This window comes from Hemicordylus capensis, chromosome 15 (assembly GCF_027244095.1).
Source record: "Hemicordylus capensis ecotype Gifberg chromosome 15, rHemCap1.1.pri, whole genome shotgun sequence".
Classification (NCBI taxonomy): domain Eukaryota; kingdom Metazoa; phylum Chordata; class Lepidosauria; order Squamata; family Cordylidae; genus Hemicordylus; species Hemicordylus capensis.
This window is the reverse complement of record NC_069671.1, coordinates 2,731,818-2,756,355: the sequence shown is the minus strand read 5'-3', so window position 1 is coordinate 2,756,355 and position 24,538 is coordinate 2,731,818. Positions and strand designations below refer to the sequence as shown.

Below are 24,538 nucleotides of genomic sequence, written 5' to 3'. Positions count from 1 at the left end.
ATATATGTTATTTATGTTACAGACCAGGCCTGATTTATATACTAAATATGCTCATTAGCCAGTATACAAAATAGGTCTGGACCAAGTTCTTTTATATTAGTGACCATGTGTGATCTGGACGCATGGAAGAAGGAGATCAAACCAATCCTCAAATAGTTCAATGAGCTTTATTGAGTATAAAAGACTAATCTAGCAAAGCAGAAAGCAGAACCCTCTATCAATATTAGCAACAGTATTTAAACAGAACATCCTAACCAGTACCAATATTCACCCGTGTGCCTAACTAACATATGTGTGTGCAATTAAATCTCCCTAGAGCCTAATACAATTCAGATACAGACGGAAAAAGGGGGGGTTGAGAGAGGCTGAGGGCTGGCATGGTTTGGAATTAGTAGGGGAAAAGAGGGGGGGAAGGAGAAGGAGGGGGAAAGGATGGAGGGACCCAAGGCTTGCAGCATATTTACCCAGGACCAGAGACTTCTCGTCAGCTGAAGGAGTGAGGCGCTTGGCTGAAGACAGGAGCCTTTTTGCAGTCTGCTCAGGGCACGGCTGAGAGCAGGAGCACCATGGCTGGGGAGCCTTGACTTTCTCACTGCACAGTAGAAGTCACAGACAGCCTGTTCATGGACAGAGTTCCTGCTTAGCCCCGCGGCTTGGCAGCAAACCCTGGCATTGCTGTGAGCAAATCTTGCTGTAGGCACAAGAACTGCTAAACTCTCTGTCTAAAAGCCTCATTCTTATAGTGTATTTCTCTTTGATCCTTGAATAGAATCTATTCAAATCTCATCTTTTCCTGGGTCCTCAAAAAGGTGACAACTTGCTGTTACCATGTCAGGATATTGGCCAGTCCAGCGAATTCTCCATCCCATCTTCTGTAAACTGTGTGCTCAGAGGGGAGGGGAGGCATTGCCCACAGCAAATCTGCATCTAAGATGCTGCAAATTGCATCTTCCCCCCCAAATTTTTAAATGGGGGAGTGAAAGGGAATCCTGTGGCAAGCCTGGAAGGGGGGGGGGAGAGGAATTGGTGTGCCCAAGTGGGCGCTTTCTTCCATAGAGCCAGCGTGGTGTAGTGGTTAGAGTGCCTGGACTAGGACCGGGGAGACCCGAGTTCAAATCCCCACTTAGCCATGATACTAGCTGGGTGACTCTGGGCCAGTCACTTCTCTCTCAGCCTCGCCTACTCCACAGGGTTGTTGTGAAAGAGAAACTGAAGTCTGAACTACACCGCTCTGGGCTCCTTGGAGGAAGAGCGGGATATAAAAATGTAAAATAAAAAAATAAAATTAAAAAGTGGTGGTGGTGGTGGCGGCGGCAGCCAGCGGCCACTTGGCTTCCCTGCCGGGGCTGCTGAAGACAGCTGTAGCAGCAGCCTCCTCTGCTCCTCCTCAGTCGGTGCCCCAGGCAGAGCCTCGCTAGGGCCGGGGAGCCTTGCAGCGGCGATGGGGCACATTTCTCCTCTCCGCCGTCGCCCTCACTTCCCTCCTGGTGGGTCTTCTCCTGAGGAGGGAGGATGGTGGTGGTGCGCCTCCAGAGAAATAAATAAACAGGAGGGGAGAGGCGGAGGGGAGGCGAGGCGTCCTCCAGTGAGGGCTGTGGGATTGCACAGAAGTAAATGACTCATGATTCAGTTCAAGGGGCTTCTTTGACTGTTCTCTCTCCCTGCCCTTTGCCTTGTAGTAAGCGAGTGGGATTGCACAGGAGTAAATGATTGAGTTCAATGGGCTTCCTCTTCGGTAAGAAGTGCATGAGAAAGGGTTGGATTCAGAAATCTGCGCAGCTGCACTCCCCTCCCTTTCTGTGCTGACAAGCTCAAGTTATATTGGAAGCAGGCGGCGGAGGAGGATGAAGGTGTGGGGTTTGGGATCTGTGGGGAGGAAAGGAGGGGAAAGCCGAGGGGCGGAGGAAGCAAGCATCGGCATGGGATGGGGAGGCAAAGAACTGTTCATACTGCCACATGCTGCAATGGATAAAATGCGGAGTAAGGCTCCCTACAATGGAGAAATACAGCTACTTTCCTGAAGCGCATTTAAGACATTGTAGGGCAAAAATGCACCATTAAACTTCGAATCAAGGCATGGGAAATGTGAATGGCACCCTGCTGACAATGCAGTGACACCAATGTGGAAACACGGGCGATACGGAGGGGCACTTAGCAGATACGTTGCGAGTACATTGCAGCGTGTAATCTGGAAAACGCCTTGGTGTGTTTCACCTCCATGAAACTGGATCTGCCTCCCCAGGGACAGCCCTAACAGTTCTGGCGCCAAGGCAAAGTTCCGGAGGTGGAGAGCTGGCTTTGTGGGAGCAAACAGGAATTGTCCCCTTTGCTAAGCAGGGTCTGCCCTGGTATGTATTTCAATGGGAGAAATATGGGCACTGTTCCCCTTAGGGGATGGGGCCGCTCTGAGATGAGCACCTGCCTGCTTGTAGGAAGAAGGTCCCAAGTTCCCTCTCTGGCAGCATCTCCAGATAGGGCTGAGAAAGACTCCTGCCTCCAACCTTGGAGAAGCCGCTGCCAGTCACAGTTTCTCAACCACCGGTCCCTGGACCGCTGCCGGTCCCCGAAGGGTTGAGTGCCAGTCCCTGACTGGGAGTCAACCCCCCCCCCAACAACTGCAATCAAGGCACTCACTTCCTCAATTTTGCACATGGCACGGAAGAGGAAGAGTATCACGGAGGTGTGGGACCCTTCTTGTGCCTTGCCTCCACATGCTGCTGAGATCTTCCTACAGCTACCTTATTCTCTATCTTTACAGCTTCAAACTGTATGCAGTGCGGGGGCATGGAGGAAAAAGTATGGCATTGGGTGCCACTTGAAGGGCTGCTGGTTCTTGCATGCTCATTGTTTGCAGCCAAAGGTTGATTGATTGAAACCCAGCTGCCTGTTGCGACCGAGGTGCCTGGAGAGGGAATGCTGTTTCCCTCTTGCATTGGTGGGGTGTTGTGGTCCCTCGGCCCCTTATAACCCCCTGGTCTACACCGCTGATGGAAGACGGCGGTCCCCTTTATGGCCTCGCCGGGTGCGGGGGACAACCGCTGGCCGGGATCATGCCGTGGTGAGGGCTAAGCAGAGAAGGGAGGGAGGGAGGAGGGCCGCCTTGGCTTGGGCTTTGCAGAAAGGGAGTGCAGGTGGACCTTCCTCGGGGGAGGGGGAGCAAGCATGCATACCAAGGAGGGCTAAGTGGAGGAGGGAGGCGGCGTGGTACGGGGAAGAGGCAAGATACCATTTTGTGCGTTCATGCAAAAGGGTCATTGGATGAATGGCACTGGAATGAAGTGATCCTGGGGATTTGATGCCCAGCGCGGTTCGTGTCCGAGCCCAACCAATTTAAAACCAGCTGCCTGTTGCGGCCAAGGCACCTTGAGAGGAAATGCCGTTTACCTCTTGCATTGGTGGGGGAGGGAGGGAGGAGGGCTGCCTTGGCTCGCCTCGCAGGTATGCGCAGGCAGCATGTGGGACCACGTGAGCTGCGTGGCCCCAAAGGCAGGCTGGTGTGATTGGCGCATGCAGGGGAGATGGGAGGGGGGCACAGAAGCGCGCATTGTGAGAGAGGATGGGGAAACACCTGCTACACTCTGGTGCGCAAGCACAGTGGCGGCAGCTCTTGGATCCAGGCGACCTTCCGAGCGCGGTCGGGTGCACCATTGCCTCACCCACCCTGAACAGTGTCTTTTCTCCCCAGCGAGGAAAATGAGGCATCCACCACTACAACGCCCCACGCCCTCCGCCATCTCAGAATCACCCCCTTCCCTTTAATGCCAGATCCCCACCGCTCTTCTTCAAATTTTCTTTCACCATTAAAAAAAAAACCCATTCCCAACACCTGCCATGTAACTGTTTTTAAGGAGTTATGGAGGAGCTGCGCGGGTTTCATTAGGTCCACCTCACAAAGTGCACATCTAAGAGCAGGATCCAGATCAAGCCAGGTGATCATGACGAAGCAGCATTGACACAAATGAGAGATGACTAAATTAATTTCAGTGGGTGGTCCTGACTAACGTCGTCTGGATCTGGCCCTGCGACTACACAACTCCTGCTAAAACTCCACCTCCATCATGAGAGGGTTAAACTGTAGATTTCCGGCTCTACTGAACTTGCCCAGCTCTCCTCTCATCACCTCCTTTTTGCTTTGCTTGACATCCAGCCTGATGAAGCGTTTTGGGGAATTCAAAAACTTGCTTGTGTGTTATTTTCATTGGCCCCATGTAGCTTTTGAATTTTTCTAATGGCCCAACATCCCCTCTCCATTGAGTAATCACACAAGCACCCCCACACCCCGTACATACTGGAGACAAATTTGTTCACCCAGGCTTTTAGATTCAGGGGTTCTCAACCTTGGGTACCCAGATGTACCCAACTCCCATAGTCAACTCCCATAATCCCCAGCCATAATGGCCAAATGCCATTGTGGTTGAGGGTTATGGGAGTTTAACTGAGGGAACCAAGGTTGAGAACCCCTAATATTCCATGTTTAAGTTTTGGGCAGTATAGAAGTCTGATAGATAACCTTGAAACCCCTTTTCTAACTGCTGGTCTGGGAAACTGCGCATGAAGAATGTAGTAGTCCTTAAAACTCTGCACGAAGAATTTAACGGTCCTTGACTCCAAAAAGGTTGGGAAACACTAGACAATACTGAGCTAGATGGACCAAGGGTCTGACCCGGTGTCAGGCAGCTTTCTTTGTTCTCATGTTCCTGCCCTCCAGCCAAGAAGTGTGAAGGCCCAGCTTTAATTTGAGCTGTGCAGGCTGCTCATTTGTGAATGGGGGAGAGTTCCCAGTCTATTCCGAGGGTGAAATTGTAGCCTTTCAGAGATGAAAAGAGGCTGGTGTTGATCTGAAAATCCAGTCCGGGACCATTCCTTTTTGGAAATGAATGCAGAGGCAGGCAATTCGTCTTCAAGAGAGGGAGTGCAGCTTATGGGACAAGCTGTTTATTTGGGGGTGAGGTGCAATTAGCAAAGAAGGCATTGTCTTTTGGGATGCAAAAATTTGCCGGCCCTTTGGGGAGGAGGGTGCAGGATCACAGCTTATATTCCTACACCAATGTGCCGTAGTTCAGGGGTGCAGGCCACCTTCAGCCTCAGAGGCACATAAGCCTCTGGATACCAGTTGCAGGGGAGTAACAGCAAGAGTGAAGGCATGCCTTCGCCTTTTGCCTGTGGACTTCCCACAGAAGTGGGCCACTGTGTGAAACAGAATGCTGGACAAGATAGGCCTTGGGTCTGATCCAGCAGAGCTGTTCTTATGTTCAATACGAGAGCCAGAGGCAGAATCATCGGCAGTACAATATTCTGGCACTGCTGGTGCTTCCCCTAAGAACTGGTTCCTAGGCGATCACCTAGGTCTGCCCAGGAGATGGGCCGGCCCTCTTTCTAGTTCTAGTCTCAGATTTTGCAAAGACCTTCCCATTAGCAAGAGGTCCTATCCCCGCCTTCAGGCTTCGGGATGCAGAGCTGGTCTGAACTTAGAGTTGCCATGCCCCCCCCCCCGAAATTCAAGCCAGTTTACATAATATGCAAATCAGGCAGCCGGATTTGGAAAGCCAGAACAGGACAAGAGTTAAAAAAAAATAAAATAGGACAAGATTATTTTTATTGAACCAACAAACTATTAAAGCATACAGTATGTTACCAAAGCACAATTATATACCAAGTGGTTGTTTGTACATCATAAATCTACAAAGATTTACAAACAAGGATTTGGTAACCCACAGGTTTACAAAGTATATGCAGGCAGTACTGTAACTCAGCCGGGGGGAATTACAAGGTACATCAGGTAATCGGGTGGGGGTGGGGTGGGGTTTACATCCAATGTCCATTTCCACAATTTGTCCCATTGCTGTTTAGAAGAGATACACTTGTCTTTTTGCACATAACCATACAAACTTTTCCAGAAGAAATTTACTGCCTCATCTACATGAACCTCTTGGACACGTCTTCCCTCCCTATTCCTATGCAGGAGCATTGCAGAAATGACATACAGGTTTACTAACCTGATTACGAGAAGGGGAACGTTCCAATTCCCTAGTATGAGGGCACCCGTTCCGTCCCATTTCCTTGAAGGTTTCTTTCTGGGACCTCAAAAAGAGGTTCTATCGCTCAAACCCGAGGTTAGCTCTTCCCAAGTCTGTTTTTCCAAATCAGGCCACTCTAACAGCTTGCTTACTCCCTGCCACACTCTTTTGGTTACCACACACTCTTTTAAGAAATGTGAGTGGGTTTCCCTGAATGTCTTGCCTAGCTCACTAGCTTTCTGTTTGCAGGTGATTTTAGAGCACTCTTGCTGGTCCTCTGGGAGCCATGGCTTAGCCGCGTTAAGTGGTAGTACTTGGTGGTATAAGCGCCACCTCGTTTCCCATAAATGGAAAGGGACCTTTTTCTCCTTAAAAAGAGCGATAGGGTGATCGGGTTGCAACAAGTACTGTGAAGTGCGGTGTTTGTAGCGTTTACATTCTAAATCAGGTTTTAAAAAACCCACTTCTAGAATCTCTCCATAAATTTTTTCCCTTAGCTGCTTAACCGAGGAGGATCCTTTAAGTAGATCGGGTTCAACCTTCCATTTCTTTTAGTGTGAATGACAAAGCTCTCAAGTAGTCTGGGTGGTCTCTTTTCAATACTTGTGTGATATTACCGTTGGAAGAACCTTTCCCCCACCGTGCTATGCCCCATGCTAAGAATAAAAGCCAGAATAGGGCAACCCTATCTGATCCCCACACTGCCAGGCCCACCGTGGTGGATAAAAAGGACAACTTGGTGGTGAAGAGTGCACCACGAGGGCCTTTGGGAGACTCAGGAACAGCAGCAAGTCCTAGAATGCTGATGTCGCTGCTTTCAGACTGGCCGCAGGGGGCAGATAATGTTTCCATCCTCCCTGCCGACGGCTGCTTAGGTTACGGCACGGAAAAGGAGCCGAGGGGGCAGTGACCCGAAACTCCAGGTGGCCTTCCTCGCTCCAGACAGAGATGAGCCTAGTTGCCTCCTCCACTCCTAACCTCTCCTCCTTCCCCCCAGTTTGTATCGGGTTCCCAGTTCTTTCTATGGGTCAGCCTCTAGGGAAAGGTCAGTGTGAGACACCAGGCTTCAGTGTTGAATGTCTCGGAGGAATAAGGGAGTCTTGTTACCCAGTTCAGGATTCCATTACAATTTCTATTCAATATTCATCACGATGGGAATCTCAGCGACAAGATATGGCCATTTAGTATCACGCATCCATGAGAACATAAGAACAGCCCTGCTGGATCAGGCCCAAGGTAGCCCATCTAGTCCAGCATCCTGTTTCCCACACAGTGGCCCACCAGATGCCTCTGGGGAGCCCACAGGCAAGAGGTATGTGCATGCCCTCTCTCCTGCTGCTGTTGCTCCCCTGCAACTGGGATTGAGAGGCATCGTGCCTCTGAGGCTGGAGGTGGCCCACTGCCACCAGATTAGTAGCCAATAAGAACATAAGAGCAGCCTTCCCCTTGCAATGAACAGCCGGCTTCCAGCTGATATGGAGAAGATTCTGTTGGAAGGGAGCTCATTCTCGATGTTCATTCATGCTCTGCTGCACCATGGGGGCACCCCCAGAAAGTTCTAATTTGAAATACCATTGAACAAACTTGCACCCTGTATCATCAGATCCATTTGAGTATGGGTAAAATTTGGAGTTATTTTTGAAAGGGATGAGGTGGGGAGATGTGGGCCAGTAGGTGTGTGTAACTGGATTCACATTTGAAGCTTCCTTCATACCCTTGAGTTTGTCCAGCTCCATATTGGAACATATATAGCCGGGTTACACAACTGCAGCTCCCCAGCTGTTTTTGGACTACAGTTCCCAGCTTCCCCAGCCACAGTGGCTAAGAGCCAGGGATGATGGGAGTTCTAGGCAAATTATGCTGGCGGGCCTAGGTTGAGTAGGCCTGATAAATAGGAAGAGATAAGAAGCTGCCTTCTACTGAGTCCATTGTTCCTTCTACCGATGGACCATTGCTCCATCTACTGTTCCAATGAGCTACAGTATGACTCCATCCCCTGAGGGAAATCTCTTACAGTGCTCACATGTTGTCTCCCATCCAAATGCAAACCAAGGCAGACCCTGCTTAGCAAAGGGAACAATTTATGCTCACTACCACAAGACCAGCTCTCCTCTCCTAGAAGAGGTCAACATTTCAAATGGATGTCTTCGTCAACCTTCCCTGGAAATGCCAACGACTGAATTTGGAACTTTCTGCATGCATATCATTGAGCAAAGTCCCTCCAAATTTTAGACATGTGGGACATGGATATCAATTAAAGCTTTGTTAGATACTGCTCTTTTTGACAATATCTAGGAAATGCTTGACTAACAAGCAGAAGGTTGCCGGTTCGAATCCCCACTGGTACTATGTCGGGCAGCAGCGATATAGGAAGATGCTGAAAGAAATAATCTAATACTGCATGGGAGGAAGCAATGGTAAACCCCTCCTGTCTTCCACCAAAGAAAACCACAGGGGCCCGTTGACGCCAGGAGTCGAAATCGGCTTGATGGCACACTTTACCTTTACCTTAGGAACATAGGAAGCTGCCTTCTACCAAGTCAGACCCTTGGTCCATCTAGCTCAAGATTGTCTACCTAGACTGGCAGCGACTTCTCCAAGATTGCAGACAGGAGTCTCTCTTAGCCCTGTGTTGGAGATGCTGCCAGGGAGGGAAATTGTAACATGCAGATGCTCTTCCCAGAGCGGCCCCATTCCCCTGAGGGGAATATCTTACAGTGCTCACACATGTCTCCCATTCAAATGTAAATCAAAGCAGACTCTGCTTAGCAAAGGGGACAATTCATGCTTGCCACCGCAAGACCAGATCTCCTGAATATATCTCTAAAATCAAGGAAGCCAGAAACTGGCCCGTAAGAAGAGCTCTGCTGGATCAGGCCCAAGAAGGCCCATCTAGTCCAGCATCCTGTTTCCCACAGTGGCCCACCAGATGCCTCTGGGAAGCCCACAGGCAAGAGAGCCTCTGAGTCTGGAAGTAGCTATAGCCATTATGACTAGTAACCACTGATAGACTTGTCCTCCTCCATGCATTTGTCTAAGCCTAGCTTAAAGCTATCCAAGCTGGTGGCCATAATCACCACATCCATTTCCCTTTTTCTTCATGGAAGAACCACATACAAAGAGGTAGCATAGCTTTTGTGCCTCAGGTATCAACAAGTGTGTAAAAAGTGGGTAAAGTGTAAAGAGTGTTTAAACAAGTGTGTAAAAAGTGTGTGATATTGACCCAGACTCACAACAAAACTTTCAACAAAGTTTCTCTTCAGAGGTTCTCAAATAAATTTAGTACTGTATTTTCCTGAATAGAAGATGACTCGGCATTTAAGATGGCCTTCCTGGAAAACAGAGGTTAAACATGTTATATCTGCATTTATCCAAAGGAAGAGGACTCCAAATTTAAGATGACTCCCCAATTTCTAACATCAAAGAACTTGGAAAGGACTTAGTCTTGGACTGAGATAATTACGGTAGTCATAGGAGGAGTGGACAGGCCCTTTCATGGACCAGAACTGCTTTTAAAGGGCAATCGAATTAACTGAGAGGTTGGAGCATCTTCCATAAATGGAAAAGCTAACGTGTTTAAGGCTTTTCAGTTTATTTCTTCTATTATTTTTACTGCATGCCAGCAAAGGATTTTATGGAATTGGGTGATCACCACTGGCTGAGATGGTTAAACAGATTGAGTAGGGATAGGTCTCTGGACAGCTAAAGGAAGCCTCCATGTCGAGAAGCAGTATCCCTTTGAATGCCAATTGCTGAGAGGCCGGCAATAGGGGTGGTGGTGGTTCTTGCCTCCATGTGCTGATTGTGGACTTTCCATGGGCACCCAGTTGGCCACTAGGAAAGAGGATCCTGGATGGGATGGTGTGATCTTAGTCCTGTAATCAGATCCATTGTGATGGTAGGACCCTATGGGTAAATGTGGGAGAGGGGGTAATTCAGAAATATGAAACATCAGAAGCCTAACTATATATAGTTCAGTATATTTTAATAAGAGGGAGGTAATCATGAAATAATTGTGTAATTACAAAAACAAACACCAAGCCATTTATTTACTCATGTACTCACTTTCACTTATTTATTTCAACAACTTGCCTGGTAGTTTTAAAGAATCAAATGCTTGTATGTCATTTCAGTATTCTTGCACTTATTGGCCTGGACAATGGGATTCCCTAGGAGCAGTTGTACTCATGACTGAACAGCTGGTTTGAAAAACTACCAGTACACTTCTCCTTATGTCTTGTACGTAAAAGCACTAGAGATTCATGTCTTTTAAAAAAACAGTATACTTTTAGACAAAGCACTAAAGGCTCCTTACTCCCCTGGCTCTGGCATAGAATCACAGAAAATGAATGGGGTCTCTATAATGCCATCCCACAGAGAAGGGGCCCCGCTTATGACCATGGGAATCTGCCTGCTACTAAGTCATAAGACCATTGGGCTATCTTTGTGCTGTTGCCCTCTAGGCAAGGTTTCAGGACCCTGGAGAGCACCAAGCAAGAACCTTGCTCCATCAAGGGCCAGAGGTCTTAAATATCTCCTGGCTCAGACTATCCCTCCCAATCTCCGCCTCCCTGCCTAGAGAGCTGGGAAATTTAAAGGGGCAGTTGTCTGGCCTGGAGTTGAGAAGCACTCCTCTTCTACTCCATCAAGTCCCTCCTGGCCTATTTCAAGGCTGGTATGCAGCCTGGAAATGCTTGACTACCAAGCTGGAGGTTGCCGGTTCGAATCCCCGCTGGTATGTTTCCCAGACTATAGGAAACACCTATATCAGGCAGCAGCGATACAGGAAGATGCTGAAAGGCATCCTCTCATACTGCGCAGGAGGAGGCCATGGTCAACCCCTCCTGCACTCTACTAAGGACAACCACAGGGCTCTGTGGGCGCCAGGAGTCGACACCGACCTGACGGCACACTTTACCTTTATATGTTAATTTATGTCTTTAGTAGCTGTTCAGGGGGTTCATGAAGGAGCAAGTCATGTGCAGAAGTGGAGCCTGACAGTGAGACTCATGGGCTGCAGATTTGTGTGGAGTTTGGAATCCCCACTAGACATCACGGGGGAGCAGGATTGGCCCTAGGGGGTTGGGCACTCAGGGCCTTTCCCAGACAGCAGGCTTTACCGTGGGATCAAGAGGGCTGAAGTACTTTGAGTTATGGGGTGTATCGGATATTTCTAATTTGCCCCAAAAGACCGATGCAAAATGTGGATTTTTTCATCCCGGTTATAAATCAAGCAAAGCTCCAATGCACAATGAGAAACCCAAATCGTGTACGGAGTGCTCCCCAGAAGCTCGCAGGGACTTTGACGTAAATCTAGATAATATGGGAACGCACACCTGCCCTTCCCATGGTGAAGGAAAGTAAAATCACCGTCTGGGAATGGCCCTGGTGAAGTCTGATTTTGGCACCCAACCCCTAGCTGAGAAGTGTGGAGCCCTGGATTTAACTTGAACTCCCCTCCACCCTGCAACAAAAAAGCTGTGTATAAATACTTGTATATAAATACCCTGCTCCATAAAGAGAATCACAACAAAAAAGGTGCCTCTTTGCTCAGTTAGCAGCCCAGCGGTGAGGGCATGCCCTCTCTCCTGCTACCGCTCCCCTGCAACTGGGATTCAGTGTTGACTCAGGGAAGCCTGATTGGCTGCCGGTTCTCTTGAGCCATATATTAAGCAGTCTGTGACTTGCACACATGCTGTTAGCAACTTTCACTTACTGCAGACCGTGTTCCTATTTAGAATTCCTCAATTTTTTGAGTTCCAGTTTGCCTTTGTTCTGTTCTTTCCTGCTCTGTGTTTCTTGTTCCATTAATTCCTTGCTCTGGTGTCCTTTGTTCTATTCATTCCTTGCTCTGTTGTTTTCTTTCAGTTATTACTCAATTACTAGTAGAGGGGGGTACCTAGTTTAGTTCAGGAGACTTGATTCATTTACTGCTATTTTTCTTTGTGAGTCTTTCGTTTTCCTACGTGCAGCTTCGCTGCTACTTCCTGTTTAACTCACAGGGGGAGAGCTGAAGGGGTTGTAAATCCTGTTGGTTTAGCCGAGCTAACAGATTTACGACAGATATTAACTAGGCCATCTCCAACAATTTCCCTGCTAGATAGAAGCAACCAAGTCAGGCAAGGATCCAGAGAACAAATGGTACGTCCACGTCCAAGCAGCTTGTCCACGTCCTCAGGCATCACAGATTGAAACTGATACAATCTAATACTGCCAGAGGGATTGTTGGAAACCAACCTAATAGACGCTGCAAAAACAGTGGAGTCCAAATCGGCCCAAATACAAGAGATTTTGTCTGCAAAGAACCATTAAAGGCAACAGCAGAACATAGTCTCTGGGACTGGTTTGAACTTGAAGGAGCCTGAATCAAACTCCTCACAATCTGGGACAACTCTGCTGAACACAAACCTGCAGAAGCAATGAGCACAGACCAGAATTGTTTTTTTGCCGCACAAACCGCTTCCACATAAACCTTCAAATGGGCTCTATGCTGTGTCCTGTCAAATTCGAACCAAGTTCTCCTCCACTTGCATTCCAGTTGCCTACATTGCTGCTTCAGACCCCACAACAACTCTATAATACCAAGGGGCCACTTTTAAAGCAGGTTGGAAGGGACACTTAGGAGTGATCGTGTCTACTGCCCTGGTGCATTCCCTATTTCAGGTTCCCACCAGGGCATCGACAGAATCGCTGGCAGCACCAACACTGAAACCCTCCAAGGCTTTTTAGAATCCTACTGGATCCAGCAGCCTTCTCAGGCAGACCATCTTAAAAGGCCCACCACCCCTGCAGGGCTGGGTTGCGGCCATGAAATCCAACTTAACCAGGTGGTAGTCCGTCCATGCAAATGGGGAAACCAAAGGATCCCCCACCCACAGAACACCCCCCTGATCTGAACAATAGACCAAATTGAGTGTGTGGCCAGCAGCATGAGTTGGTCCTGAAACTAACTGGAATAGGCCTGTCGTTGTCATGGGTGCTATGAACTCTGGAGCCGCACCAGACAAGTCAGCCTCATAGTGGATATTGGAGTCCCCCAGCACTAAAAGTCTGGGTGACTCCAACACCAGCTCTGAGACCAACTCCATCAGCTCAGTTAGGGAGTCAGTTGGGCAGCGGGGTGGACGGTACACCAACAGAATCCCCATTCTATCCCTAGATCCCAGCCACAAAAATACACACTCAATATAAGACAACTGTCTCACAGGGGCCCTGGCAAGGGAGATAGGGTTCTTATGGACCATAGCCCACATCTCCTAGCCTGCTCCACAACAGAGTAGCCTGGGGGAGAGAAGCTGGGCCCAAACTGGGCCACTAGACCCCACCCACCCACTACAGGTCTCAATTATACAAGCCGGATTGGCTCCCTCACCCATGATCAAGTCATGGATGATTTCGGTCTTATTCTGAACCAGCCTGACATTGCAGAGGAGCAAGGCTGGGTTCTGTGGGTAGTAGGAACTGCTCCCCGAAGCCCGAGAGCTGACAGGGCAATGGGAAGTGGAAACTGTTACTAAATTCCTAGTTCCCCTTCCCCTGTAATGGCCAGCTGTTCTGCCAACACCAATTCTATTCCCCACCACAACAATAATAGCTGCCCCCAAACTGCCCAATGTGCGCACACACACCCCCTGCATCACCCTTCCCAAGGGAGCCCAAACACAAGGCAGCAAAAGGACTGGCACAACCCACTAAAAGGAGGATTAACAAACTTTAGCCCAGACCTCCAACCCCACCTTTATACAATCTCCCCCCCCCCGCCCCACCGAGACCTCAGTCTCACACTGAAGGCCCGGCACCTACAGGTCGGCTGCCTTCCGCTGGCTGTGCCATTGGCGTTCCCTCCGTCCTTATAAAACACCCCCAAATTCAGAGTCATTCCCCTCTTACAGGTGGCTCAAAGCTGGGACAGATGTAATTAGTGCCAAGAGGAATGAAAGAAGCAAAGCAGCAGAACGACAGCTAGGCAGAGCCTGTCTTCTAGCTATCCAAGTCGGGCTAGGGGGTGGGGTGGGGTGGGGTGGTGAGGCTGTGATATATCTCCAGGCCAAGGCAATGACATTTATGTACACAGTAGCATTTATGTACACAGTAGCATTTATGGGTAGGGAAGCTGGTCTGGTCAGGTTTTCTGCAACGGCCGTTAGGCTGGAAAAGAGCGCTGTCAAAGAGATTCTTGGGAGTTGTTGGTTCCAAAAGGTACCAGGCGATGACTAGGGGTTTTGGCATCCTAGGCAAAGTTGGACCTTCTCCCTACCCCTCACCCCTCAGAGAGGAGAGGAGAGCTGGTCTTGTGGTAGCAAGCATGACTTGTCCCCATAGCTAAGCAGGGTCTGCCCTGGTTGCATATGAATGGGAGACTTGATGTGTGAGCAACCGAAGATATTCCCCTCAGGGGATGGAGCCGCTCTGGGAAGAGCAAAAGGTTTCAAGTTCCCTCTCTGGCTTCTCCAAAATAGGGCTGAGAGAGATTCCTGCCTGCAACCTTGGAGAAGCCGCTGCTAGTCTGTGAAGACAATGCTGAGCTAGATAGACCAATGGTCTGACTCAGTATATGGCAGTTTCCTATGTTTCCTATGCTTTCTAGTGAGTTGGAAGACTACTCTGTGAAGAGCAGACACATCTTGGGGAGGTGATTAGTGATGAGCCCGGACTGTTCCGGAGGCCATTCTACAGGCCGCCGGAGCGGTCCGGACATGGGTGGTTCGGGTGGTTCGGGGTGGGGGGGTCCTTTAAGGGTGGGGGTAGAGTTTACTTACCCCTCCCACCGCTTTCCCCCTCCAGCGCCCGTAGTTCTGTTAGTAATTGGGGCGGCAGGATATCCTGCCGCCCCATCTCCCGTTTGGCTGCCAAAGGCTTCAATAAACCTTTTGCGCATGCACGTCACACGCGCACTTCACATCTCCGCGATGTGCGTGTGTGTGTACGGCCTCCCAGCAGCTGCAGGCAAAGATGGGGGAGGTGACCGCTTGCGGCCCAGCCAGCGGCGGCTGCTACTGCCGCTGCTTCGTGCATGCAGTAACCCTTTTGCTGGTGTCCCATTTCGCTGCTACCCAGCCAGCTGGAACCCTGCCTTGTCCCCTCCCACCAGCCTCCTCTCTTGCAATGGGAGCATCCGAGTTTGAGCTGCCGACTAAAAACAAAGCAGCAGCGAGAATAAGGCTGAAGCCGGCTTCAGAGACATGAAGTGTGCTCGCGCGCAAAAGGCTTATTGAAGCCTTTGCCAGCCAAACGGGAGAAGGGGTGGCAGGGAGGTATCCTGCCGGCCCAATTACTAACAGAACTATGGGTGCCGGAGGGGGGAAGCGGTGGGAGGGGTAAGTAAACCCTCCCCCCGCTCTTAAAGGAACCCCCCACCCCAGTGCTGGACCGCAGTTCCGCGGTTCCGTGCACACCCCTAGAGGTGAGCAAGCTTTTCTAAGTATCTAGCCCTTCCCCCCTTCAAACCAACTAACAGGAGATTTTCAGGGGCTGATTTCTCTTTAAGGGATAAGTCCTAGTCTCTCTGTGTGTGTTGTAATTACAAGGGTTGGAATTTGCAAGGGTTAGCTAACTCCAGTGTTTGTTGTTTGTCCCTGCAAGGGTTAGAATTTGCAAGGGTTAGCTAACTCCCATGTTTTTTGTTTGTCCCTGCAAGGGTTAGAATTTGCAAGGGTTAGCTAACTCCCGTGTTTGTTGTTTGTCCCTGCAAGGGTTAGAATTTGCAAGGGTTAGCTAACACCCGTGTTTGTTGTTTGTCCCTGCAAGGGTTAGAATTTGCAAGGGTTAGCTAACTCCGGTGTTTGTCCCCGAAAGAGTTAGAATTTGCAAGGGTAAACTAACTCAACTGTTTGTTGATTGTCCCTTCCTGGAGGGGTGGGGTCAGCTGGGGGAGGCCCCACATTCCTTTGACTCACATCCTGTGTCAGTTGGAAGACTACTCTCTACATAAGAGGTTTAGGGCCGAGAACATAGCGAACAGAGCATAGCGAAAAGGAATAGCAAACAGGACATAGGAGTTTTGCAGGAGTTAGGCGGGAAGTGTGCGGGGGAGCCTGGAACAAGCCCGGGTGATCACAAGGAGACTGGTGGAGAAGAGAACGTAAGTACAAATCCCTTCCTCATATTCTTGGGAAAGGCTGCTTGGACAGTAAATACTTTACCATTACACCTGAGACCTATCCTTCTAATAAGCTATCTCTAAATATTGTAAACAGCCAACAAAAACAGTATGAAGACAGAAGGCCAGCAGGGCAGGGGGCACTTCCCAGTGTATTGCACAGAGTGCCACATGTATGACTATTTGCCCCATGGGCAGAAGTCATGGTTGTGTGCTCAGTGCAAGGAGCTCCTGGCTCTCAGGGAGCAAGTTCGTTCCCTTGAGACCAAGTGGCAGATCTGGAGAAGCTCAGAGAGACAGAGAGGCATGAGACCTTCAAGGACGTGATAGAGACATTCCACTCCAGGGCTGGTAGCTCCTCTGCTGTCAGGGAGAATGAAGGTCTTGGGCAAGGACATTGGTCTGAGGAAGAGGGAAATGCTCCTTTAGAAGAGATCCCTTCCATGGATGATGAGCCCATATCCTCTTGCGCAGGGGATACTCCTCTGGGGGGTGGAGGCCTCCTTGTAGTGGGTGATTCAATCATTAGAGGTGTAGAGAGATGGGTTTGTGACCCGCGTGTTGACCACACGGTGACTTGCCTGCCTGGTGTGAAGGTTGCGGACATCACGCAGCATCTAGATAGGCTCTTAGGCAGTGCTGGGGAGGAGACAGCTGTCATGGTGTGTGTCGGCACCAACGATGTGGGGAAATGTAGTCGGGAGGTCCTAGAAGGCAAATTTAGGCTGATAGGTAGCGTATTGAAGTCCAGGACCCACAAGGTAGCATTCTCAGAAATGCTACCTGTTCCACGCGCAGGTACAGTGAGACAGGCAGAGCTGAGGAGTTTCAATACGTGGATGAGACATTGGTGCCTGGAGGAGGGGTTTAGATTTGTTAGGCACTGGGACACATTTTGGGGCAAGCAAGGCCTGTACAAAAGGGATGGGCTGTACTTGAACCAAGATGAAACCAGACTGCTGGCACTTAAAATCAAAAAGGTTGCAGAGCAGCTTTTGAAATGACACCTGGGGAACAGCCGGTGGGAGCTGGGCAGTATCCCGTTCGGCAAAAGCCATCCTTTAAAGTGCGAGGGTGCAAAGGATTCAGATAAAATCAGAAGGGGACAGAGCAGTACCGCATAAAGAGCAGACAGGAGCCTGTGCCAGCTGGTCAGAGTCAAAAGAAAGATAGCATGCATCAGGTGAGAGATTCAGCGTATAGGTGCTTGTATGCCAATGCCAGAAGCCTCTGAGCCAAGATGGGTGAGCTGGAGTGCTTGGTGGCTAACACAGAAATAGATACAGTGGGCATAACAGAAACATGGTGGAACAGTGAGAACCGGTGGGACACTGTTATCCCTGGGTATAAACTCTATAGGAAGGACAGGGAGGGGCGCCTTGGAGGAGGGGTAGCACTGTATGTTAAAGAAGGGATAGAATCTAACAAGCTAGAAAACCTAGGAGGACTGGAGTCCTCCACAGAAACCCTGTGGGTGACTATACAAGGCTGGAAAGGGAACGTGCTACTGGGGACGTACTATCACCCTCCGGATCAAAATGCCGACAGTGACTGGGAGTTGCAGGAGGAAATCAGGGAGGCGTCAAGGAGAGGCAGGGCTGTAATTATGGGTGATTTCACCACACATAGACTAGGTAAATTCACATTCAAGTCAGGACAAAGAGGTCAGATTTCTAGATACGCTAAATGACTGTACCCTAGAACAGTTTGTCTTGGAACCGACCAGAGAGAAGGCAGCCTTGGACTTAATTCTGAGTGGCACCCAGGACCTGGTGCGTGATGTCAGTGTCATCGGCCCTTTCGGGAACAGTGACCACAGTGCCATCAAATTCAGCATACATGCGGGGAGAGAATCACCAAGCATGTCTAACACAGACATTTTGAATTTCAGAAGAGGAAACTTCTCCAAAATGAGGAGTATGGTGAAAAGAAAGCTGAGGAGGAAAATCAGGAGAGTCACTTCGCTCCAGAGTGCATGGAGTTTACTCAAAACCACAATACTAGAAGCCCAGTTAGATTGTATACCGCCCCCGCCCGCCCCCCCAAAAAAAGATGTGGTGGCAGCCGACAACCTGGATGGCTTTAAGAGGGCTTTGGATAACTTCATGGTCTACCAACGGCTACTAGTCAGAGGGCTAAAGGCCACCTCCAGGCTCAAAGGCAGAATGCCTCTGAGTCCCAGTTGCAGGGGAGTAACAGCAGGAGAGAGGGCAGGCCCCTTTCAACTCCTGCCTGTTGGCTTCCAGCGGCATCTGGTGGGCCACTGTGTGAAACGGGATGCTGGACTAGATGGGCATTCTTGGGGCTGATCCAGCAGGGCTGTTCTTATGTTCTTAAGTGCTGAGTCCCATGGTTTCACTTGTTTACTTAATCTGGTTTAATTTTATTACTTTTGTTGTATATGGTATCTATTGTATTGTTGTGAGTCACCCTGAGCAGTAGTGAACTGGAGAGGGCGGGGTAGAAATATTTTAAATAAATCATAAAGTGAAGCAGAAGAAGACGCGCCCAGCCATCCAGTCAGTGCATGGACAATGTGCTCACTAGGGAACATGGGGTAGGGTGTGTGCGAACGTGCCGTGCCGTGCCGAGCCCTGGGTTTGCCCTCTCCCAGGCGTCTCCTTCTGTGCAGAGAGCCAGCTCATCTTCTGCCGCCACCACAGGGCCCCAGGTAGCCTGTCTCCTTGGCCGGGCACAGAGGACATCGCTGCTGCAGTGCAGAGTCACTTACAGCTGCTCAGGCGTTCACCGCCTGAGCCAGCAGCAGACAACCGACCCATCCAGCCCCTGAGCTCCCGGGGAAACTCAGAGGTCTGGTTCCTGCAGGCTCCTGCAGACGGTAGGCAAGCGCTTCTGCCCTTGGAATCTCTCTCCCTTGCTCACTGCTAACAAGGAGGTTGCTAGGGTGTGTGTGTGTGTGTGTGTGTGTGTGTGTGTGTGTGTGTGTGTGTGAGAGAGAGAGAGAGAGAGAGAGAGAGAGAGAGAGAGAGAGAGAGAGAGAAAGAGAGCTGGTTTGAGAGGGGAGCTGGTCTTGTGGTAGCAAGCATGACTTGTCCTCTTTGCTAAGCCGAGTCCACCCTGGCTTGCATTTGACTGGGGACTCCATGTGTGAGCACTGCAAGATATTCCCGGTAGGGGAGGGGCCATCACTCTGGGAAGAGCACCTGCCTGCTTGCATGCAGAAGGTCCCAAGTTCCCTCCCTGGCAGCATCTCCAAAATAGGGCTGAGAGAGGCTCCTGCCTGCAACCTTGGAGAAGCCGCTGCCAGTCTGTGAAGACAATACTGAGCTAGATGGACCAAGGGTCTGATTCAGTATAAGGTAGAGGTGTGTGTGTGTGTGTGTGTGTGTGTGTGTGTGTGTGTGTGTGTGTGTGTGTGTGTTTTGCAGGTAATGATGATTCCAGGGAAGGTCATACACCCCCCCTGAGCCAGAGGACAGCAGCCAGGAATGAAGCCAAGAACACAGGGGGTTTGCATTAGTGGGCTGCGTGACTTCTAGGCAGATGATGGAGGAAATCTATTATAGTCGATTGTATGTCTGAAGAGTTTGTCGGTGTGTCTGTGCAAAAGAAAGGCACACTTCCCGACGATCTACAGATATCAGACTTTTGCATATGCAATCCTGCCACTGAAAGTGTCTGAAGGCACTACTTTTTATACTAGAATATGCTGGGGGAACGGTCTAAACAATTTTCTGGGGGGTATTTTTTAGAATTCTGTATTTAATTATCAGATTTTAACTTCTTGTTTTGAACAGATTTTTAGCACTCAATAATTAGATCAATAATTCAAAAATGACAGCATACCCAAGAGAGAAGCAGATCTTTCTCAGATGCAAATGTCCTATGATTCAAACTGAATGTAGATGATAATTATTCAATACAATGAATAATGTTTGAAGTTGAAATCCTACAATTTTTTAAAATTTAATTTTTTATTAATCAGTTTTACATATCTTTTTAAAGAAAAAGGGGGGAAACACCAACAAGGCAGTTCCACTGCATTTGGCAGTGCGATATTCTGGCACTGTGGATGCTTCCCATAAGAACTGGTGTCCTAGGCGATCACCTACTTCTGCCCAGGAGATGGGCCGGCCCTCTTTCCAGTTCAAGTCTCAGACTTTGCAAAGACCTTCCCATTAGCAAGAGGTCCTAGCTCCATCTTCAGGCCTCGAGATGCAGAGCTGGTCTGAATCCCACACTGCCAGGCCCACCATAGTGGATAAAGAGGATGATTTGATGGTGAAGAATGGGCCAAGGGGACCTTGGGGTGGGGAGACTCAGCAGCAGCAGGGAGTGCTGGAAAGCTGGAATCACTGCTTTCAGACTGGCTGCAGGAGGCGGGCCCCTGGAAAGAGGGCCAGCCCATCCACCGGGCAGACCTAAGCAGCCTCTTTTCATCTCTGAAAGTGAAACTCTCAAAGTGAAACTAAAACACAGCAGGCATGGACTCTTGACCCTTTCTTTGCAGCATAGGAATCTATGCAAGCATTTTATGTGTACTATTTACAGTAAAGAAGCCATTTGGGAATATCGGTTCGGTTCATAATATAATACAATTCATTTACAAGGGCTTATTTACAAAACCCAGAGGTCGAAGCCTCCTTCCTCCAGAGCGCCAAAGGGCTGGCCCAGCTGTGTCTGCTACTGCTGTCGCCAAACTTTTGCTCAGCCTTGAGCTGGCATGCCTCTTCTCTTCAGTACATCATCTGTTGCGAGAATTAGGGGTGGGGGGAGGTTGGATGTCACAGACACAGCCCCCCTTTTAAAACAAAGTTATTGACCATTGGAGCCAGGGATTGCAGGGGGCATGTCCAAGTCAATTTCAAAACCCATCCCCATTTAAAGAGGAATCTTTGTTTATTATTATAATCCTAGCACTCGCTGGAAGATCAGGAGCATTTCCACACGGAGCTGTTGATTTGATTTGATTTGATTTGATTTTTATACCCCCTTCCAAAAAAAAAAAGGTTCATGGCGGTTTACATCCGAACAAAAACAACTGCAATCAATTAACAGTTCAAATCAAAACTATAAAAACAGCGTAAAACTAATTTACAGTTAAAACATTTCAACAGTTGAAAACCCTAGGGAACCAGGCCCAACACTTACAGCAGTTAAAAACAATGTACAACAAATTAAAACCCGCTGGAAGGCCAGGCCAGACAAATAGGTTTTAAGGGCTCTGTTATATACTGGAACTTCATTGCAATTAAAGAAGGGTGGGGGGGTGTCTAACAGGCAGCTCTCCCTTTTATATGCCTCTTCTCTTGGATGCATTTTTGTCACCCACACACACACACACACCCACAGAGTCTGGACCGTCTCCTTCTGTGCACCTACTGTCCTAACCTGTTGCCCTTTTCCTCTGCGCTTCCAGGTGACAGAGATGCTGAACCAGGGAAAGAACTGGAAGTCGATGTGTAAAGGGCTGGTCCTGGGGACCCTCCTAACCAGCTTCATGCTGCTGCTGTACTCCTACGCCATCACCCCCCTGCAAGTCAGCATGACGGAGTGAGTGAGTCTGACGTCACCGGATGGTCAAGGGAAGGGGGGGAATGTTGGGGTTTGTGGTTAGGTATCTTTCCCTTTGGGGAAAGTGCAGATTAATTCTAGCCAAGTGCCGGGAAAGCATCCCCTCCCGTTACAGAGTGTGGAGTTGAGTTCTGGCTACTATTTAAGGGACACACATGGAGATCACTGCGGAGTTGAGATTACTCAACTAGTTTGTTGGTGAAATACGTTAGGATAGGAAAGAACTATCTAATAGCTGCATAATGAATAGGTAGGGAGAGGGAGAGAGGTTTCCATCTTCTCTCTAGGAGGAAAGGAAGAGGATTGACTCAACTCAGGAAGGAGAGGAGAGCTGGTCTTGGGGTAGCAAGCATGACTTGTCCCCTTAGCTAAGCAGGGTCTGCCCTGGTTGCATATGAATGGGAGACTAGGAGTGTGAGCACTGGAAGAAACTCCCCCTCAGGGGATGGAGCCACTCTGGGAAGAGCTGAAGGTTCCATGTTCCCTCCTTGACAGCATCTCCAAGAGAGGGCTGAGAGAGACTCCTGCCTGCAACCTTGGAGAAGCTGCTGCCAGACTGGGTAGACAATGCTGAGCTAGATGGACCTATGTTCTGACTCAGTATATGGCAGCTTCCTATTTTCCTAAGTACCTGAGGAGTCGAAGCAGGGATCATAGATAGTCCTCTGCTAACTGAGCAAAAAGGCACCTTTTAGAAGTGGTGATTCTCTTGTATTTAGCAATGGAAGAGCAACTGGCCCTCTCCTTCCCCAGCACAGCATCCCTCCAGTGGCTGTGGCTGGTGTCCATCTTATGTTCCTCTGTTTTAGATTGTGAGGCCTTTGGGGACAGGGAGCCCTTTTATTTACTTACTTACTTACTTACTTATTTCAATATAAACTACTTTGGGAACGTTTGTTGAAAAGCAGTATTTAAATATTGGCCATATTTGTATAGAGTAGAGGCAAGCAGGGACAGGTAAGGAGACCCTCACCCACTACCTCTCTCCCCAATGCCCCTAGCGGTCATTAGGATAGTTGGTGCAAAAGGCCGATGCACTGGAACTCCATCTCCAACAGAAAGGAGGAGCTTGGAAATCTTCTAGACTAGTCCAACCCCTGCTTAGTGCAGGAAACTGCTACAGCACAGGAACACAGGAAGCTGCCTTCTACTGAGTCAGACCCTTGGTCCTTCTAGCTCAGTATCGTCTACACTGACTGGCAGCAGCGCTCCAAGGTTTCAGGTAGGGGTCTTTCCCAACTCTTCCTGGAGATGCTGGCAGGGATACGGCCCCATCCCCTAAGATGTTACAGTGCCCACCTGTAGTCTCCCATGCAAATGCAAACCAAGGCAGACCCTGCTTAGCAAAGGGGGCAAACAACTCATGCTTGCGTCTTTTGCTTAAGAGGGGTAGTCATAGAGCTTCTTCTGCTCTCCTGGGAGTAATTCGCACTTGGCTTCAGGCTTCGGGGTAAATGTGGAGCAAAGTCACTTCAAAGTACACTCGTGGCAGTGAGGGAAGCAGCCCCTCCCCTCTGCTCTCGGTTTTCTTTTGAAACAAGTCCAGGTGTCAGTGTTTTCCTTCTAGTCAATGGGAGGGGGGAAGAGAGAGAGAGAGCACGCCCTGCAGAGATAGACCTGCATTTCTGAAGAGAGCATGCCTCCTATCATGCTAATGATTCTATGTCAGTGCCTCTCCCTATTTGCTCCAGCATTTTCAGAAAAAGTAGCTTAAAACCAGCATTTTTAAGAACTGGACATACATCGAGATAAGCCAAAATTTGCATCACAAAGCCCGGTTTTTGTGTGGAGTGGGTCCAAGGATCTCGAAGGGACTTTGGAGTAAGTTTGGCTGGTGTGTGAACGGACACACTCTCTTCTGAAGGAGATTCAAGGCAGAAGCCCTGTGTGCCAAGCCTCCTGGCAAGGGCCTCATTGCTGACAGATGTGCCTTTCTTCCCCCAGGATCCCGATCCCTTACTCATGCTCTTCCTACCCTGCCCAGCTGCGGCTGCCCACATCAGCCAATGGTACCCACAACCCGCCGGGCCAGAAGTGCCTCCCCAAGCTGGACGTCATGTTCATGAAGACCCACAAGACCGCCAGCAGCACCATCCTCAACATCCTCTTCCGCTTCGGGGAGAAGCATCGGCTCAAGTTCGCCTTCCCCAACGGACGCAATGACTTTTACTACCCCTCCTTCTTTGAGCGCAGCCAGGTGAAGGATTACCAGCCTGGCATGTGCTTTAACATCATCTGCAACCACATGCGCTTCCACTATGAGGAAGTACGCAAGCTGCTGCCGGCTGACACCATCTTTGTGACGGTGCTGCGGGACCCTGCCTACCTCTTTGAGTCCTCCTTCCACTACTTTGGGCGCATCATCCCCTTGACCTGGAAGCTGTCGGGTGAGGATAAGATGGCGGAATTCCTCCGTGACCCTTGGCGCTACTACGATCCCAATGGGTTCAATGCTCACTACCTCCAGAACCTCCTTTTCTTCGACCTGGGCTACGACAATAACATGAATGCCCATAGCCCCCTTGTTGACCAGTCTATCCGGAAGATTGACGAACGCTTCCACCTGGTCATGCTCATGGAGTACTTTGACGAATCGTTGGTCCTCCTCAAGGACTTGCTCTGCTGGGAACTGGAGGACATCCTCTACTTCAAGCTCAATGCCCGGAAAGACGTCTCCAGACTAGAGGACCACATCTACCAGGTAAGCCGCAAGGTGGCTATATTTGCAGATGACACTAAATTATTTAGGGTAGTGAAATTCAAACAGATGGTGAGGAGCTCCAAAAGGATCTCTGCATTGTTTTGGTTTGGGGTTTTTTGGCAACAAAATGGCAAATGAGGTTCTAATACTAAGTAAGTGTAGGGCAGGGCTGCTTAACTTCACCCT

General features: G+C 49.4%; 1 protein-coding gene across 10 annotated transcripts in view; it reads left to right on the top strand.

Moving 5' to 3' along the window:
• Nucleotides 1-24,538, top strand: part of GAL3ST1 (galactose-3-O-sulfotransferase 1) — a 49,926-nt gene that overhangs the window by 19,873 nt on the left and 5,515 nt on the right. For 8 of the 10 annotated variants that reach the window (XM_053279687.1, XM_053279685.1, XM_053279688.1 and 5 more), the window contains 2 exons: nt 21,497-21,630; nt 23,596-24,352. In XM_053279687.1, coding sequence (XP_053135662.1) covers nt 21,506-21,630; nt 23,596-24,352 — 882 coding nt within the window. In that variant the 5' untranslated portion in view covers nt 21,497-21,505. Of the gene's footprint in view, nt 1-10,150; nt 10,257-15,962; nt 16,099-21,496; nt 21,631-23,595; nt 24,353-24,538 lie in introns of those variants that run through there. The other 2 variants (XM_053279689.1, XM_053279694.1) reach the window with 2 other exon arrangements.